Source organism: Triticum urartu, chromosome 6A (assembly GCF_056163025.1).
Source record: "Triticum urartu cultivar PI428250 chromosome 6A, HENAU_Tu73, whole genome shotgun sequence".
In the NCBI taxonomy this organism is placed as follows: domain Eukaryota; kingdom Viridiplantae; phylum Streptophyta; class Magnoliopsida; order Poales; family Poaceae; genus Triticum; species Triticum urartu.
Window position 1 is genome coordinate 592,756,114 of NC_141878.1, and position 19,276 is coordinate 592,775,389.

General features: G+C 47.1%; 1 protein-coding gene and 2 pseudogenes across 1 annotated transcript; all 3 read right to left on the reverse strand.

Moving 5' to 3' along the window:
- Positions 1-93: 93 nt before the first annotated feature.
- LOC147966878 (uncharacterized) lies at positions 94-1,550 on the reverse strand. The gene is made up of 2 exons (XM_087527405.1): positions 1,508-1,550; positions 94-1,217 (listed from the first exon to the last, which is right to left on the reverse strand). The coding sequence occupies exons 1-2, from the start codon at positions 1,548-1,550 to the stop codon at positions 94-96; spliced, it is 1,167 nt and encodes a 388-aa protein (XP_087383531.1).
- Positions 1,551-2,811: 1,261 nt separating this feature from the next.
- On the reverse strand, positions 2,812-3,910 carry LOC147966879 (uncharacterized; annotated as a pseudogene).
- A 13,694-nt stretch (positions 3,911-17,604) lies between these two features.
- On the reverse strand, positions 17,605-19,025 carry LOC147966880 (uncharacterized; annotated as a pseudogene).
- Between the last annotated feature and the right edge of the window lie 251 nt (positions 19,026-19,276).

Below are 19,276 nucleotides of genomic sequence, written 5' to 3' on the forward strand. Positions count from 1 at the left end.
GCAGATCAAGTGTTCCTCCAAAGGAGTCCCCACAGGTTGCCTCCAATACTGATAAAGGCTCTTGCCGTGCTTATTTCCAACAAAGACTCTGTTTCATGGTACCCCACCTTCCAGATTATTATCAGACAGATACAGATTGGTGAGGTGTTGCAAGCCACCAAGCTCTCTTGGGATGAAGCCCAACAAATTGTTCTGCTGAAGGCTTAATTGTTTTAACAGCCCAAGATTACCAAAAGAAGTTGGAACTTGACCAACGAAATTGTTGAACGACAAGTCTAACCCCACTAGACCTGAAATATTGCCTAGTGACGCTGGGAGATGACCTTCAAAATTGTTATCCTCCAATAGGAGTTCTTCGAGATTCAGGAGGGTATCTCCAAAGTTAGATGGCAGTGTTTTCCCAAGCATATTGGAACCTAAGGATAAATATTGGAGAGAAGACTGATTGTATTTGTACAGGGTTTCCGGGATTCTACCCGATAGCCTATTTTCAGCAAGGGCTAACTCAGTAAGATTTGGGAGTTTTCCCAACTCATCAGGAATGGTTCCGGTGAGCTTATTACCAATAAATGAGATCTCTTCAAGATTACTGATGTTTTTTAGGCTTGGTGGGATTGTTCCGGTCAGATTATTCAAGGCAAGATTTAACGCAACTAGCTTGGATAGGAGGTCTATACCGCTGGGAACTTCTCCTATTAGTAAGTTGTTAAACAGGAAAAGGTCCTGTAGATTGGAGCAGTTTGTAAGAGTGTCCGGAATGATCCCTCGCAGTGAGTTGTCCCACAAGGAAAGGTACTCCAATCTTTGGAGACAGTTGAAAGGAGGTATCTCACCGGTGAAGCCATTTAAGGACAGGTCCAGACTCCTAAGGAACGTTAGATTCCCGAGGGACGGTGAAATCGTGCCCGACAATGATAGCAAGTCAAGATTCAGCTCGGTGACTGGCCCTGGGTGCTTTGGGTCGCTGCAGAGGACGCCGTACCATCTGCAAAGGGGGGCGTCGACGTGCCAAGATCTCAAGGCTTGCTTCGAGTCAGTGGTGATGGACCGCTTGAAATCTAGCAGTGACATCATGTCCGTGCTGTTGTCATGGACTGTTGTCGTTGAGGAGGAGCAACGGATGGTGCCGACTCCATAAGAAACGAGCAGCAACGGCAGTAGCATAAGCATGGTGGTGAGTCTCGCCATTTGACTGCCACATGTAAGGGCCCCGTCAACTACAAAGTGGGAGGAACAAAACATTGTGAGTACCAGCACATTCATTGTAAGATTTATTGTGTGCATCGACGCATGGAAAGGCCGGGATATCTTCTTTCTGAACAAAACAAATTATGAGTCGCGCGGCAGCTGTGTGAGCTTTCTGTCATGAAAAATACTAGTACTAGGTTCTATATATATGATCAAATCCGGGGAAATATTAGAGGTACGTAGAACCCACGTGAAGTAAAAATATTAACTCTGATGAACAAGATGAATGTTTAGCAGTAGTAAGGACTCTGGAGGGCACCTTTGCTTGGCCGGATCGCACGGAACGACAGCCTTTCTTGCATGATGTTGCTGCCGGGCGCTGTGTCGTTTGTGTTGAAATGATAGACGCTCAGCCTGCACAGGTTCCACGAGTTTAATACGTACTACACTTATATCATAGAGCAAAAAAGAGAGGAGACCTCAGGTCAGTCAACCTCTTTCCAGTCATTGTTCATCAGTTGGGCTCCATGGGTGCGTCTCCGCCAGAATCTGACAGGGAGAGGTTCTCTTTTGACACTGGACAAAACGATGGTTGTCTTCGATGGATGTCGTGCTCTGGGAGATCCTCTCGCTTTTAGCCCTTTATATAAACACAAAGTGCATTCAGGTGCGGAAGCATGCTGGAAAAATGTTTATTTTACTCAACAAACTTGAAGAATGACTACTTACCAAACAAAACTTTGAAGAAATGCACGCCAATTTATCAGCGGCCTGTCCAAAGCATTCGAGTGCGACCATGCCTTAGTGGTTACAGGATGCCCAAAAAGGAAAAGTGAAACTAAGAAGAAAAGAAGTGTTTGTTTTATGTCTTAACTCTGTTTCATGTCAGAGTTGATCTAGCAGTAGTAGTATTCAATATGGAGCTGGAGGCCAGGCTTTCGGGGTTGGCAGGAGCCGAACTTTGAGTTCTCTTATACCGCGAGAGTAGGCTATGAGGTGGAGTTTAGTTATGTCCTTTGGCTAGTCGTGTATGTCCTCTGTTTTAAGATATGTTTCTCTTTCCAATTTGTTTGTTGTGCTTAGCTATATTGTCATTGACTCGTCAGTCGGTATCATATTTTAGATAACTCTAAGCTAAACCGTTGAACTCTATGTACGTGCTTACTGATTGTGTTCTAAGTTCCTTCCATGCGTTATTATTTCCAGCCAGCAGCAAGGAGAAGACTACTATCACCAATGAAACACAAACTCGGAATATCCATACTACCCCTCCAAAATCCGATTGCCGAGCACTGAGAGCCACGATCTCACCAGATCTTTTATTGCCAAAGAGAAGGCTGGGAATATCCCAGCCCAAGAAATATACATGGCCAAAATACAAAACAAAACAAGAATGATAGGTTTGCTCTTGACATGCTCTTGGTGAGCATAAAATAGACCAAGCAATTAAATACGAATGACATGGAAGCAAATATATTGTAATACTCTAATCAAGTAGTGCGTACTGTGTTTCTTTTGTCCGAGAGATGGTAGGACATGCATGGGAGCAGATCCAGTGTTCCTCCAAGAGAAGTCCATGTTGCCTCAAAGTGAGATGGAACTGTTGTTTCCAATAAAATTGTTTCATGGTATCCCACCTTGCAGATTATTATCAGACAGAGACAAATGGGTAAGCCGCTTTAAGCCGCCAAGCTCTATTGGGATGAGGCCCGACAAATTGTTTTGCTGAAGGTTTAGGTACCGTAGCATCCCAAGATTACCAAAAGAACATGGAACTTGACCAATGAAATTGTTGGAGGACAAGTCTAAGTTTTCTAGCCCTGAAATATTGCCTGATGATGCAGGGATTTGACCTTCAAAATTGTTACCGTCCAAATAGAGATATGTGAGATTAAGGAGGGTATCACCGAAGTTAGATGGCAGTGTTTGCCCAAGCATATTGGAACTTAAGTCTAAAATTTTGAGAGAAGACTGATTGCATTTGTACAGGGTTTCTGGGATTCCACCTGATAGCCTGTTTCCAGCAAGGCCCAGTCGAGAAAGATTTGAGAGTTTTCCCAACTCATCAGGAATAGTTCCTGTGAGCTTATTACCAAAAAGAAAGATGACTACAAGCTGACTGATGTTTGTTAGGCTTGGTGGGATTGCTCCGGTGAGATTATTTTCCCGAAGACCTAAATACTCTAGATTGGATAGGTGACCTATACCACGGGGGAATTTCACCCATTAGAAAGTTTTCATAGAGCCTTAGGAGCCACAGATTGGAGCAGTTTGTAAGAGTGTCTGGAATGATCCCTTGCAGTGAGTTGTTTCCCAAGTTAAGTTCCTCTAATCTGTGGAGACGGTTGAGATGTGGTATCTCGCCGCTGAAGTCATTACTGGACAGGTCCAGTGACCTAAGGAATGTCAGATTCCCGAGGGATGGTGAGATCGGGCCTGACAATGCTAGGTCGCCCAGGTTCAGCTTCATGACTCGCCCTGGGTGCTTCGGGCCGCTGCAGACGACACCCTTCCATCTGCAAAGGGGGACACTGACGTGCCAAGATCTCAAAGCTTCCCAGGAGTCGGTGGTGATGGCCCGCTTGAAATCTAGCAACGAGATCATGTCCGTGCTGTTGTCATGGACTGTCATAGTCGAGGAGGAGCAGCGGATGTTGCCGACTCCACAAGAAATAAGCAGTAGCGTAAGCATGGTGGTGAGCCTCGCCATTTGACTGCCACATGTAAGGGCCCCGTCAACTACAAAGTGGGAAGAGCAAAACATTGTGAGTACCAGCACGTTCATTGTAAGATTGGTTGTGTGCATCGACCCATGGAAAGGACAGGATATCTTCTTTTTGAAAAAAAAAATTATCAGGCACGGCAGCTGTGTCAGCTTTCTCATGAAAAATACTAGTAGTAGGTTCTATATATATGATCAAATCGGGGAAAAAAATTAGAGGTACAAGATGAATGGAAGGGCACCTTAAGTGAACGCATGTGAAATAAAAATATTAGCTATGATGAACAAGATGAATGTTTAGCAGCACTTCACTAGTAAGGACTCTGGAGGGCACCTTTGCTTGGCCGGATCGCACAGAACGACAGCCTTTCTTGCATGATGTTGCTGCCGGGCGCTGTGTCGTTTGTGTTGAAATGATAGACGCTCAGCTTGCAGAAGTTCCACGAGTTTAATACGTAATACTCTCATATCACAGAGAAAAAAGGAGAAGAGACCTGAGGTCAGTCAACCTCTTTCAAGTCCAGTCATCCTTCAGTTGGGCTCGATGGGTGCGTCTCAGCCGGAATCAGACAGGGAGAGGTTCTCTTTTGACACTGGACAAAACGATGGTTGTCTTCGATGGACGTCGTGCTCTGGCAGATCCTCTCGCTTTTAGCCCTTTATATAAATACAACGTGCATTCAGGTGCGGAAGCATTCAGGAAAAAGGTGTTAAGAATGGTTTAAGCGTCTCAATCACCGTAACATGGTGACCCGCATGTATTTGTATTGATATGGCTTGGAGTACAAGGGATCCGGTGGTTACAATCTAACCATACGGAAGAGATATACAAGGGGAGGAGATAGAGATAGAATATAGAGATAAGTTATCTAACTAACTACCTCCTTGATGCGCAACAATATTGGCTAACACCCTCCCTTAATCTGAACGCCTCAAGTTCAGATTACGCTTGAACTCCTCAAACTGTTTTGTAGCCAAAGCCTTTGTAAAGCCATCTGCAATTTGATCTCTGGAAGGAACAAACCAAATTTCCAGTTCCTTGCTAGCAACCCTTTCTCTGACAAAGTGATAACCAATTTCAATGTGCTTGGTTCTTGCATGGAAAACAGGGTTAGCAGAAAGATATGTTGTTCCAATATTGTCACACCAAAGACATGGAGTTTGTGTATGACATATCCCAAGCTCCTTGAGCATAGCCTTAACCCATATAATTTTTGCTGTAGCATTTGCCAATGCCTTACATTCTGCCTCAGTGCTGGAACGTGACACAGTTGCCTGTTTCTTTGCACACCAAGAAATCAAGTTAGGACCAAAGAAAATAGCAAAGCCTCCTGTGGACCTCCTGTCATCCAAGCAACCTGCCCAGTCAGAGTCAGAGAATGCACTGACAAGAGTAGATGATGGCTTGGTAAATGTTAGTCCAACATTCAAAGTATGTTTCACATATCTTAGTATACGTTTGGCAGCAGTCCAGTGAGCTGAGGTAGGTGCATGGAGAAATTGACATACTTTATTAACTGCAAATGAAATATCAGGCCTGGTGAGTGTGAGATACTGAAGTGCACCCACCAAACTCCTATACTTAGTGCCATCCTCCGGACTCAAGGGCACACCTTCTGTAAGAGAAAGTTTTTCTGAACTGGACAAAGGTGTCAGTGATGGTTTACAACTCTGCATCCCTGCCTTGCTCAAAAGATCGGTGGTATATTTTTCCTGAGAAAGATGGAGACCACCCTCTTTGTTTGGCCTGACCTCAATTCCAAGAAAAATAATGCAAATCACCAAGATCTTTAAGAGCAAAATCAGAATTTAAATCCTTCAAAAGAGCCATGACTGCGGCATGAGAGGAACTTGTGACAATGATGTCATCAACATAGACAAGAACAAAGATAACTGTGGCATGCTGATTGTAAATGAACAAGGAAGTGTCAGACTTGGATGGAACAAAGCCAAGAGCCTGCAACTTAAGACTCAAGCGAGAATACCATGCTCGTGGAGCCTGTTTGAGTCCATACAGAGATTTATCCAGTCGACAAATATGAGATGGCTTGTGAGGATCTACAAACCCAGGAGGTTGTTTCATATAGACTTCCTCTTCCAGAACGCCATGAAGAAACGCATTCTTTACGTCTAGCTGACGAAGAGTCCAGCCTCTGGAGACAGCAATGGAGATAACAAGGCGAATGGTAGCAGCTTTAACAACCGGACTAAAAGTATCCTCATAATCAAGCCCATACCTCTGTTTAAACCCTTTTGCAACCAAGCGTGCTTTATAGCGGTCAATAGTGTCATCTGACTTTTTCTTGATGCGAAACACCCATTTGCAGTCAATCACATTAAGACCTGGACGAGAAGGAACAAGATGCCAGGTACGGTTTGTCTGGAGAGCAAAAAGTTCATCATCCATGGCTTGTTTCGACTGGGGATCTGCAAGAGCCTCATGAATAGTGCGGGGTTCACCTGTAGGAACAGTAGCAACCAGCCCATATTTTGTTTTATAATTAAAAGGTTGTAGTGTACCACTTTGAAGTCGTGTACACGGAAGAACAGAGGGAGCTGGCACAGAAGATCCCGTAGGTGCAGCCTCCAGCGAAGCAGCAGATCCCAGCGATCCCGAGGGGGAGACAACGACGTCAAGAGGATCGTCTGCGGCGCGCGACTCAGCAGGAGGAGAAGAGCCGGGCGCAGACAATCCAGGGGAGCCGGACGCAGCATGCACAGGATCGGGATGAGGCGGGTCCCGGCGCGTGTAGACTCGGGGGACAGGCGCGAAGGTTTATATTGTACTCAACAAACTTCAAGAACGACGACTTACCAAACAAAACTTTGAAGAAGTGCACGCCAATTTATCTGGCTTCTGTGCATGGCGGCCTGTCCGAATCATTTGAGTGTGACCACGCCTTAGTGTGGTTACAGCAAGGTCGTCAGAATCGCGATTTTGAATCGGATCGGAGCTTCGGTGGTAGGATCGCAAATCATAGAATCTTCATTATCAGGATCGTAGAAACGTAGATTCTAAGAACTAAAATCGTAGAATCAAAGGGCTAATCTTGGATCGTAAAGTCGTAGAATCGTATAACAGAATCGCGATTCTGATAACCTTGGGTTACAGGATGCCCAAAAAGCAAAAGTGAAACTAAGAAAAAAAAAAGAAGTGTCTGTTTTATGTCTTAACTCTGTTTCATGTTACAGTTGATTTAGCAGTAGTAGTATTCAAAATGAAGCTGGAGGCCAGGCTTTCGGGGTTGGCAGGGGCCGAGCTTTGAGTTCTCTTATTCCGCGAGAGTATAGGCTACCGGTTTGGGCCGTCCATGGACGGTCGGTCATGTAATTCAAAACTCTTCTTAATTAATGAGATGATAAGGCAAAGCTTTTGCCTCCATTTTGAAAAAAAAAATCTGCTTTTGCTTGTGAAACAGGGAGTGCCTACTTTCAGCATTGTTTTACTTCCATATGAAGCTGCCGTCACATTTTTCAGTCTGTTTTCTTTTGCAGGTTTGTGCATTTGAAGCTGAAAGCCTGGCCTCCAGCTCCGTTTTGAATACTCAGTCTGTATTCAAAATGCAAACTCACACATTCAAACTTCCATATGAAGCTGCCGACAGTCAGTTCTAAGAGTGTGGGTTTGCATGATGCTGAAGAGCCAAATGTCTGTTGCAGTTCATCCAGAGTTTCCCCTGGAAACAAAGTTTGAATGGTGGTTTTGATATTAAATAGCTGAAGATTTCCCCTGGAAACAAGTTCAATAGTTGAAGATTATACTACTTTTATACTACTCCTACTTATTATCCTGTACTGGCCTCAGTTCCTGGGTACTAAAATCTCCATTTTTTCTGTTTGGGTCCTTCCAAACCAACCAAGCCATCTAAGCTGCAAGGCACGCACGAATTTGTCCATGTCCAGGATGCCTAGGCCGCCCATATCCTTGGGCATACAAACCTTCTCCCATTTTATGTTGCAGTTTCCCCCAGAAATCTTATCTGTGCCTCCCCACAGAAAAGTACATACACTCCCTCCGTCCCAAAAAATATAGGGGTCTCTGTTTCAGCAAAGCAACCCCCAAGATCAGCACAGTGCTCTTGGTTCGGCCTGTCTGGTGACATTGACATGGCACATGGACAGAATCAAGAAGAACCACCAGGTGCTCCCAAGTGTATAGATCGAACGAACACCAACGCCTTGAATCCGCTCCTCGGGAATCAGTCCCAGATCAGCTCAGCAGAGAGATGCTCTGCTTTCACTCAGCATCTAGAGAAGGCGATTCTGAATCAAAAAATTCAAGTTGTTTACTGAATAAGGTTGTTTACTGCACCAGTGTGTGTGATAAAAACCTAGCTTCTGGTATCAGTATCACACTTCCAAAGTACATACTGCTGGTACAAAAACCGTTTGGGTGTATACACGACTTTCCAAATGAATTATCTCCAACACTACAGTCATTCAGTACACAGTCACAGCACACGCACGGAATATATGAAGAATACATGCTTTAAAGTGATGCAAAGTTTGAAGTTGGGGAGCACATCTGGTTCTTGCCACCCGATGCGACGAAGGAACATCCATCGCCACAGAAGTAACTGCCGGCCATGGCCATCGAAAGTGGAGACACAACACTGGCCAGGAGTGTCTTTCCAGGCTTCTTGACGCGGAGATCCCATGACTCTGTAGCGCGGCCGATATTTCTCATGGTATCTACGTGAGAAAATAACCGTCGCTTAACCAGAAATTGACATATTGTAAAACAGGTGCACTATGCAATACAGTAAAATTATACTGGCTGGGCAACAAAAATCTCAGCCGTTTGGGCCAATGATCATCTGTTGAAAACAAGGATCTCCAGCCTGGCACTTCTCTTTTTCCTGAAGATAGCAAATACTACAACAGACACATTCCGGTCAATGTCTGTCTTTGCTCACTCTCAAGAATTAGCAAGCCGCATATTATGGAGATGACAAGAAACCATTGCTGGAAATGATCTGACGAAAATCAACAATGCCATGATTCATAAAATGTTCGTGCATACAAAAAAGATCATGCATTTCAAAAAATGTTCGTTAAATCAAAAAAATGTTTGTGAATTTTAAAAATTGTTCCACCAATTTCCAAAAGAAATGGTCATCAATTCTAGAAATGTTCGCCTATTCAATAAAAATGTTTTTAAAAATGTTTGCAAATAGTATAAAATGTTCATGATTTTTTTTATGATTTTAGAAAATGTTTGAAAATCTGTAAAAATGTTCACGAATTTGAAAATATTCATGATTTCAGATATGTTGAAGAGTTTAAAAAAAATGTTCATAACTTTAAAAAATTGTGCATGATTTCACGAAAATGAGAGTGATAGTGTATCTTGGTGATGCAACAAAATGTGGTCAGTTGCAACACACGGACCGTTTTGCTAGTAAATCTAAGCTAAGCATGTATCCTTAGCTCAACATACCGATTTTGTTCTGTGTTGTTTGTTTCCGCCAGCAGCAAGGAGAAAATTGCCATGACGTGCCTCAACAATCAACACATAGATATGGAAATTTCTTATCTTAAAAAGGAGAGTGAAACAGGGAAAGCCAAATCTTGCCCTCCAAAATCTTTGGAGACGGTTGAAAGGAGGTATCTCGCCGGTGAAGCCATTCATGAACAGGTCCAGACTCCTAAGGAATGTTAGATTCCCGAGGGACGGTGAAATCGTGCCCGACAACGATAGGTTCATAAGGTACAGCTGGATGACGCGCCCCGGGTGCTTCGGGCCGCTGCAGACGACGCTGTTCCATCTGCAAAGGGGGACGCCAACGTGCCATGACCTCAAGGCTTGCCTTGAGTCGTTGGTGATGGCCCGCTTGAAATCCAGTAGCGACATCATGTCCGTGCTGTTATCATGGATTGTCGTCGTTGAGGAGGAGCAGCGGATGCTGCCAACTCCACAAGAAACGAGAAGCAACGACAGTAGGGTAAGGATGGGGGCGAGCCTCGCCGGTTGACTGGCACATGTAAGAAGGCCTCCCTGACCTGCAAAGCGTCAAGATTAAATGATCAGCAACGACAGTAGCATTAGATTGAGAATGCTGCCGACTTCAGAAATGATGTGAAGAAAGACTTTGCTGGCAGCAATGAAAAAACCGAGGGCAAAGGCAAAAGATAGGATGCTGCCTACTCGGAACGGTGGCCTGCTTCCTTCCATGGTTTTGCTGCCGGCCGGCCGGGTGGTGAGTTAGAACGCTGGATGCTCATCACGTCCACACACTTGCGTCTGAATTTTCTGCAATTTTTCTCACGCCCTTATCAAAAGCCTGCCCGCCATCGGAGCGAAGACCTCAAGTCCGTCAAACTTGTCAGTGACCGTTCGAGTCCTGAATAAATACTCCAGTAGGATAGGTCCAGCTCTTCTGTATATATACTTTTCAGCCAGAATCGGACAGAGATATGTCCAGCATGCGGATGGTTTCTTTGTGACTGCCGTGCTTTCCCGGATGTGGTGGGCGAAGTTCAGGGACGGTTTGAGGTTCTTCCTACGGTGCCTCCCATACGGGCGCGCAGCGCTGCAAGTCAGGGAGTGTCCAAATCGTTTTTTTTTTAGAAAAGGAGGATGACCCCCGGCCTCTGCATCTGGTAGATGCATACGGCCACTTTATTGATTATTCTCGAGGACCTTACAAAATGTTACAACAATAAGCCTGAATCCACCAACTAGGCAACATATGCCGCTACTCCTATCCATATGATGAAGTGGATTAGCTTTGCTTGTAGACCAAACAATACGAGTGGTCAATACCGGGCCAGCATCACAAATCTTCATGATTTTTTTTAAACTGTCTTTTCGATTCCTTTGCTATTAATGACTATTCATTTTGGGGGTTGGATTTAAAATGATGTACATGTGGCAAACAAAGGGAGAGTTGCCAACATTCAAAAACCTCTGGACCTTAAAGCTAGATGTGTGACCTGACTCACAATGTGCAGATATTGTTGGTCTCATTATGCGAATCCAGGATAGAAATTCTAGCTCCAATTTGGCTGCCGTGTTGTACATGGTACTGTCTGAATCATGGCAAATTCTAGCCACACCTCGAGTGTAGGAAAAGTATGCATGACAAAGACCAAGATGTAGCTTGTAGTCTCTAGACCATACACGTATATTGTACGTAGTTCATTCTCCTTTCAATCATGACAAATTCTTGCCACATCATCTGTTTAACAAGGTCTCCAGTCTTTAGACACACTCCGGTCAGTGTCTGTCTTTGCTCCCTCTGAAGAATCCAGCAAGCCGCGTATTAAGGAGATGATATATATGAATCCAATGTTGGAAGTGTTCATACATTTCTGACGAAAATTAAATGCTATGGCAAGGAAAGAAGTCTAGCTAGCAATAGAGGCAACCGAAAATATCAAGAACATGAATGGTACTGTCTAAGATGTTTCTTTAGTAAATAAAAGAAATGCTTGATAATTTTAAGCATAAAATTAACTAAGATTTATGCAACACTAACCAAGCAACAACAGTTGTTATCTTTTTATTGCCTCCCACTCCTCGTAATTAATCATATGTAGGAGTAGTGGAAAAAACTTCTCTTTTTTCATTCATGTGTCTGAATTGTTGCTCTTTTTCCTCTCATTTCTCATTTTAATATATTCTGTTCTAGAGTTGAAGATATGCTAAGTTACACAGCTAGGTGTCCATGGTAGAAATAAAGTTGCATATGTGCATTTTTTCTTTGTTTCAACAAACAGAACTGCAGATAGGTGAACTTGCTTTAGAACTATCTATTCTTCACTAACATTTGCACAGTCAAATCACGCAAATACTGTTCCTACTATCTTATATAAATAAATCAGTATGATAAAACTTCAGTGGTTGAGTCAGTGGTAGTGTGGCAAATTAGCAACACAAGCTCATGCTCAGAAAAGTTTCACACATCGCCACAACCCCTCTTCTTCTCCAGGTGATCTGCCGCGGCAGCGTCATGCGTGTTTGGGGGTGGACTGGGAGTGTCGCACACCACAACGACGCCTCCGTCACGCTGGAGGTCCTAATCGTTCACTTTCCCCACAGGTTCACTTTCCATTTCACGCAGAGGGAGCAGAGCAATTCAGAGTTATCAGTTGTCACTAGGTTACTAAGTGAGACTTGTAGCTGAAGCATCTCCTGCTCAGTTTCCACTAGATTAGCTACTCTACACACAGTAAGCAACCTGATCCTTACTCCATAGCTTTAACATGGCTTTCACCGCTTGCAACTGGCTGAGAAGCTTCATGCTTCAGCAAATGGAGTATTATGGTATGCCCTCTGTTTTCAGACAAGTCTCAGCTCAACTTACCGATTTTGTTCTGTGTTCCATTTGTTGTTTGTTTCGGCCAGCAGCAAGGAGAACATTGCCATGACCAATGAACACACAGATAGGAAAATTCCTTACCTTGAAAGGCGAGAATGAAACGGTGTGAGCCAAAAGTTTTCCTCCAAAATCCTAGTTACTGGCGACCAACATGCTTGTCCACCGTGCTCGGCATGGCCGACTGTCTAAATCATTACAGATTTCAGCCATTACTAAACTATAAGAAAAGTATGCATGCATCACAAAATCAGGACGTGGACTGAAGAACAATGTAATCTTTGTTGACGATAATCATCTTTATTATATATAAATACAGGGATGTCTCGGAAAGGCACCTGTTCTACAAGGAGCGCGAGTAACCGGTGGCGGTTTCCAATTAACAACCTCTTGACGGTTCCCTGAAGCGTGGATTATACATAATTAACACATGTTACAACCATCTTAAGACCCTTTGCTTTGCTTGTTGGTTAGCTTTGGCTGTCCAAGTCGTGATAAGTTTATGAAAAAGGGTTTCCCCCCGCTTTATATTATAAAGCAATGTACCAAGCATTATTAGAAAAGTCAGCATGACAAGACCAAGACGTGGACTGGCTTAATTTGCTTGCAGACCATACAATGGGAGTGGTCAGTAACCCCAATATTAGAAAAGCCAGCATGACAAATCCTGATGTATTTTTTGAAACTATCCTTTTGATACGTTTTGCTGATTGCTTAGCACTGAGAGCCATGATCTCACCGGATCATTTATTGCCAAAGAGAAGGTTGGGAAAGTCCCAACCCCAAGAATTACACGCGGCCAAACAAAACAAAACAAGAATGATATAGGTTTGCTCTTGCCATCTTTTTGGTGAGCCTAAAATAGGCCAAACAACATGAGTGACATGTATGAAAACCAAATATTGTATAGTCTAATATAATCAGGTAGTACGTAGTGTGTTTCTTTTCTCCGAGAGAGATAGTAGGACATGAGAGCAGCCGATCATGGGTACCTCCAAAGAAGTCCCCACCCCACCGGTTGCCTCCAAGTGAGGGGGGACTGTTATTTCCGACAAATAGCCCGTTTACCGAAAAAGGCTTTCGCCCCGCTTTATAAATAAAGCAAACCGCCAAGAGCACACATACACAGACTAGTTCGGAACACACACACACACCCAAGTCACATAACGAGGAGTACAAAGGTTCTGCTGAGGGCACAGCTCAACAAGCCTAGAATAAACAAAAAAGGACGCGGCCAAGGCAAGGCGTCTAATCCGGCTCCGGGGGTGGCGGAGGGGGCGGCGGCGATAGACGGACGGCCATCGAGCGAAGGTCGGCGATGAAGGCGGTGATGATGTCGCGGTCCTGAGGGCGGCTAAGCGGCCGCCATAGCTGCAAGTAACCAGACAGTTTGAAGAGAGCGTCAGTAGCCCGTCGAAGAGGAATACGCTGGATCACAAGCTTATTGCGAATCGTCCAAAGGGTCCATGCAAGAACCCCAATCTCGAGCCACCTAATTTGGCGAGAGGGGGAAGGGGAGTTTTGGAGTTCGGCAAAGAGGTCGGGGAAGTTGGTGTGGCACCAGTCGCCTCCCACAGTCTCCCTAAAGCAGCTCCACAAGAATTGAGCTGAGACACAGGAGAAGAAGATGTGATTCGAGTCTTCGGGGGTACCGCACAGGGGGCAAAGGCCGGACCAGGGCCATTGCGTTTGCGGACCTCCACCCCAGACGGGATCCTACCGCGGATCCATTGCCACATAAAGATCCGAATTTTCAGTGGCAAGCGGATGGACCAAACCTCCGGAAGGGGGGGAGGGACGGAGGAGGGGGCAATGGCCGAGTAGAGGGACTTGGTGGAGAATTGGCCCGAAGGCTCAAGACGCCACCGAACCTCGTCCGGGCCCGCATCCAACTCCGGTTCGTGGAGAGCGATGCAATCGAGCAGCTCCAGCCACGCGGCGGCTTCCGGAGGCCCAAATGGCCTCCGGAAGGCGAGGCGCCCTAAGTCAATAAGGGCCCTCTCAACAGAGATTAGGGGGGCGACAGCAATGGAGAAGAGGTCGGGGAAGCGGGCCGCAAAGGGGGAGTCTCCCGCCCACCGGTCGAACCAGAACAGCGTCGCTGTACCCGATCCAACCGAGATGGAGGTGCCGATGCGAAGGACGGGAAGCAGTTGGACAACCGATTGCCAAAACTGGGATCCGCCGGATCTTTGACAGAAGGCGAGGGGCTGTCCGCGCAAGTACTTTTTCTGGATTATGTCAAGCTAGAGACCACCGTGGCCCTGCGAAATGCGCCAGAGCTAGCGGTGAGGAGGGAGATGTTCATGCGTTTAGAGCACATGATACCGAGGCCTCCCTGTTCACGGGGCTTGCAGATGTCCGGCCAGCTAACCATGTGATATTTCTGCTTATTGTTGTCAACCGCCCAGAAGAAGCGAGATTGGAGTTTGGCGATTTCATGGTGAAGGGTCTCATGGAGGCTATAGAAGCTCATAAGAAACAGGAGGAGGCTAGTGAGGGAGGAGTTAACGAGGATCGTCCGAGCCGCCTTTGACAGCCACCGGCCTTGCCACGGCTCCATGCGTGTTTGAAGCTTGGCCACTGTGGGGCGCAAGTCCGCGACAGTGAGCCGAGAGTCACTGATGGGGGTTCCCAAGTAGGTCGTGGGAAAGGAGCTGAGGCGGCAATTGAGGCGGTTGGCGATGTCCAAGGCGTCAGCCGGAGAGTAGCCCATAAGCATCACATCACTCTTGTCGAAGTTGATCTTGAGGCCAGACATTTGTTGGAAGCAGAGAAGAAGGAACTTGAGGTTAGCGATGTCCGTGTCCGAGCCCTTGACCATGATGATGGTGTCGTCGGCGTACTGGAGCATGGAGATCCCAGATCCGCCCGCCAGATGGGGGGTGATCCCATGAATGTGGCCAGCGGCTTTGGCCTTATCAAGGATGGCGGCAAGAGCATCCACCACCATGTTGAACAGGAACGGAGAGAAAGGATCGCCTTGTCTAACTCCACAAAGGGTGGGGAAGTAAGGCCCAATTTCTCCATTGATGTTCACAGCAGTGCGACCACAGGACACCATCTGCATCACCCGGGTGACCCAACGATCATCGAAGCCCTTCCGGAGCAAAACTTCCCGAAGGAAGGACCAACTAACAGTGTCATAGGCCTTGTGAAAATCAATTTTCAGGAAAACTGCCTTAAGGTGTTTCGACCGGACCTCATGGAGAACTTCATGAAGAACTAGCACCCCATCCAGGATATACCGCCCTTTCACGAAGGCGGACTGGTTGGGGTGGGTAATGAGGTCCGCGAGCAGGGTCACCCTATTGGCGTACCCTTTAGCCAGAGTCCGGAAGATCACATTGATCACCGTGATCAGGCGGAACTGGCGGATGTTGGAGGCCCCCGGTACTTTGGGAATGAGCGAGATGATCCCATAGTTGAGGCGACCAAGGTCGATATGGTCCCAACGTAGAACTCGTCAAAAATGGCCATGATTTCTGGCTTAATCACATTCCAGAAGGTTTGGAAGAATTTCACCGGAAGGCCGTCCGGACCCGGGGCCGAGGAGGGATTCATGCCTCTAATGGCCGTCCATACCTCATCCTCCGAGAATGGAGCCGTGAGGGCGGCATTCTCCGCATCTGAAACACACTGGTGGCCGGACCAGCAGTCGAGGGCCAGAGACAGGCCGCTCCTAGGAGAGGCAGAGAAAAGGGATCGATAGAATCCGTCGACATGAGTCATAATGTCGCTCGGGGACTGCAGAAGGGACGGACCGTCCCAGAGGAGGGGGATGGTGTTGTGTCTCCGGCGACCGTTAGCTATGGCCTGAAAGTAGGCAGTGTTCGCATCGCCCTTCAGGACCCATTTCTGGGAGCCCCGCAAGCGCCAGTAAGCTTCCTCATCTGTGTAGATGATGGAGAGTTGGTCTTCCAGGTCATACCGAGAGAGCCACTCGTCAGGGGAGAGGTCGACCGTGTCCGCACGGAGGTCCAGTGCCTAAATGGCGGTCAGCAGGACCTCTTTTCGCTCGCGGAGGTCACGGCCCAGATTGGCACCCCACCCCTTCATGAACTGCCGACCGCGCTTGGCACAGAGTTGCCAAGAGTCAATAGCAGAGGGGGGGCGGGAGTGAGGGAGAGACCTAGTCTCCACCCATCGAGCCCCAACAGCCTCCACAAATCCAGTTTGGGACAGCCAGAATGTCTCAAACCGGAATCTAGGGGAGATCGGAGGACGCTCGTCGGAGGAGGACAAGAGAAGAGGGACGTGGTCGGAGCCAATCCGCGTGATGGCCCGAAGAGAGGCCAGAGGACAGCGAAGGTCCCATTCCGGGGAGACTAGGACCCGGTCCAAGACGGACTGGGTCGGGGAGGCTTGCCGGTTAGTCCAGGTGAACCTGGCACCGATCCTATCTATTTCGCGAAGACCCAGATCGGCAATGCAGTCGTTAAACATCTGCATACGTGCATAGTTAACATGATCATTGCTCTTGTCTTCTGCGAATCGGAGGAGGTTAAAATCGCCTCCGACAACCACCGGCAGGGAGGCCGCCGAAACCTTCCGATTAAGCTCATCAAGGAAGGACGCGGATCTACTGTGGTCAGCCGGGCCATAGACGATGATAACCTCCCATTTAAAGTTCAGGGCCAGTTCATAAAGCTCCATACTAACAAAGAACTGGCCCCGGTCCATACTTCCCACCTCGAAGGTGGCATCCTTCACACCCAGAAGGATGCCACCCGAATGGCCGGCGTTCCCACTAGAAGGGAGCCAGTGCCATGCAAAGAGGTGGGAGCTCAGTCGGTCAAGCTCCGGCAATGAGAAGTCAGAGCGCATGGTTTCCTGGATCGCCACTATGTCAATATGCTCATCGCGAACGTACTCGATGAGTTGGCGGCGTCGGCCGTCATGGCCAAACCCGCGGATGTTCTAGAATAGGGCACGCATTAAGGAGCCATTGGGGGGCTGCTTGACCCCAGGACGCGGGGGGCGCTTTGGGCGCGGAGAGCGGCAGTGCGAGAGCGGGTGCGGCCCCGAGGCCCAGCCTCCACCGCAGGGGGGCGGCCAGCCGTCCTCCGGGGCTGAGACGTGGTAGCCACCAGAGGAGGGCCCGAGGGGATGGGGGGAGCGAGGAGGGTCTGACGAGCCTCCGCCAACTTCCCATCAAGAATCTCGCGAGCCTGGATGGCCGCTATCTGCACCTTGCAGATTATTATCAGACAGATACAAATTGTCAAGGTAGTACATGCTAATGTGTATCTTTTGTCCGAGAGATAGTAGGACATGGGAGCAGATCCAGTGTTCCTCCAAAGGAGTCCCCACCGGTTGCCTCCAATACTAATAAAGGCTCTTGCCCCGCTTATTTCCAACAAAGACTCTGTTTCATGGTACCCCACCTCCCAGATTATTATCAACAGATACAAATTGGTGAGGTGTTGCAAGCCACCCAGCTCTCCTGGAATGAAGCCCGACAAGTTGTTTTGTTGAAGGTTTAGGTATTCTAACAGGCCAAGACTACCAAAAGAACTTGGAACTTGACCAACGAAATTGTTGAATGACAAGTCTAACCACTCTAGCCCAGAAATATTGCCTAGTGATGCTGGGAGATGACCTTCAAAATTGTTATCCTCCAATGTGAGATATTGAAGATCCAGGAGGGTATCACCAAAGTTAGATGGCAGTGTTTTCCCAAGCATATTGGAACCTAAGGACAAATATTTGAGAGAAGACTGATTGTATTTGTACAGAGTTTCTGGGATTCCACCTGATAGCATATTTTCAGCAAGGTATAAATCAGAAAGATTTGGTAGTTTTCCCACCTCATCAGGAATGGTTCCGGTGAGCTTATTATCAGCAAGCCAGATGTGTTCAAGCTGACTGCTGTTTTTTAGGCTTGGTGGGATTTCTCCGGTCAGATTATTGAAGGAAAGATCTAACCACACTAGATTGGACAGGAGGTCTATACCACTGCGAACTTCTCCTATTAGTAAGTTGCTAGACAGGGATAGGTACGGTAGACTAGAGCAGTTTGTAAGAGTATCCGGATTGATCCCTTGCAGTGAGTTGTACCGCAAGTCAAGGAACTCCAATCTTTGGAGACGGTTGAAAGGAGGTATCTCGCCGGTGAAGCCATTCATTGACAGTTCCAGACTCCTAAGGAATGTTAGATTCCCGAGGGATGGTGAAATCGTGCCCGACAACGATAGGTTCATAAGGTTCAGCCCGATGACTCGCCCTGGGTGCTTCGTCTGCAGAGGACGCCGTTCCATGTGCAAAGGGGGACACCGACGTGCCATGATCTCAAGGCTTGCCTTGAGTTGTTGGTGATGGCCCGCTTGAAATCTAGCAGCGGGATCATGTCCGTGCTGTTGTCATGGACTGTCGTCGTTGAGGAGGAGTAGCGGATGGTGCCGACTCCACAAGAAACGAGCAGCAACGACAGTAGCGTAAGGATGTGGGCGAGCCTCGCCGGTTGACTGGCACATGTAAGAAGGCCTCCCTGACCTGCAAAGTGTGAGGAGTAAATGAGCAGCGCAATGACAGTAGCATTAGATCGAGGATGCTGCCGACTTGCTGGGCTGGATCGCATGGAACGGCATGGCAGCTGTGTGAGCTTTCTCTCATGAATAATACTAGCAATAATTTCTCTAAATATGATCATATAATTCAGCTTGAATACCCATGTGAAATAAAAATATTAGCTATGATGAACAAGACGAATGTTTAGCAGCACTTCACTAGTAAGGACTCTGGAGGGCACCTTTGCTTGGCCGGATCGCACGGAACGACAGCCTTTCTTGCATGATGTTGCTGCCGGGCGCTGTGTCGTCTGTGTTGAAACGACAGACGCTCAGCTTGCAGAGGTTCCACGAGTTTAAAACCGGCCACTCTCATATCACAGAGAAAAAAGGAGAAGTGACCTCAGGTCAGTCCACCTCTTTCAAGTCCAGTCATCCTTCAGTTGGGCTCCATGGGTGCGTCTTAGCCAGAATCGGACAGAGAGAGGTTCTCTTTTGACACTGGACAAAACGACGGTTGTCTTCGATGGACGTCG

Bases quoted from the DNA above. Each gene is read 5' to 3' on its own strand.
- LOC147966878 (XM_087527405.1), bottom strand. From the start codon at position 1,550: ATGCAAGAAAGGCTGTCGTTCCGTGCGATCCGGCCAAGCAAAG. The intron at 1,218-1,507 runs GTGCCCTCCAGA...CCCACTTTGTAG, and splicing joins TGCGATCCGGCCAAGCAAAG to TTGACGGGGCCCTTACATGT.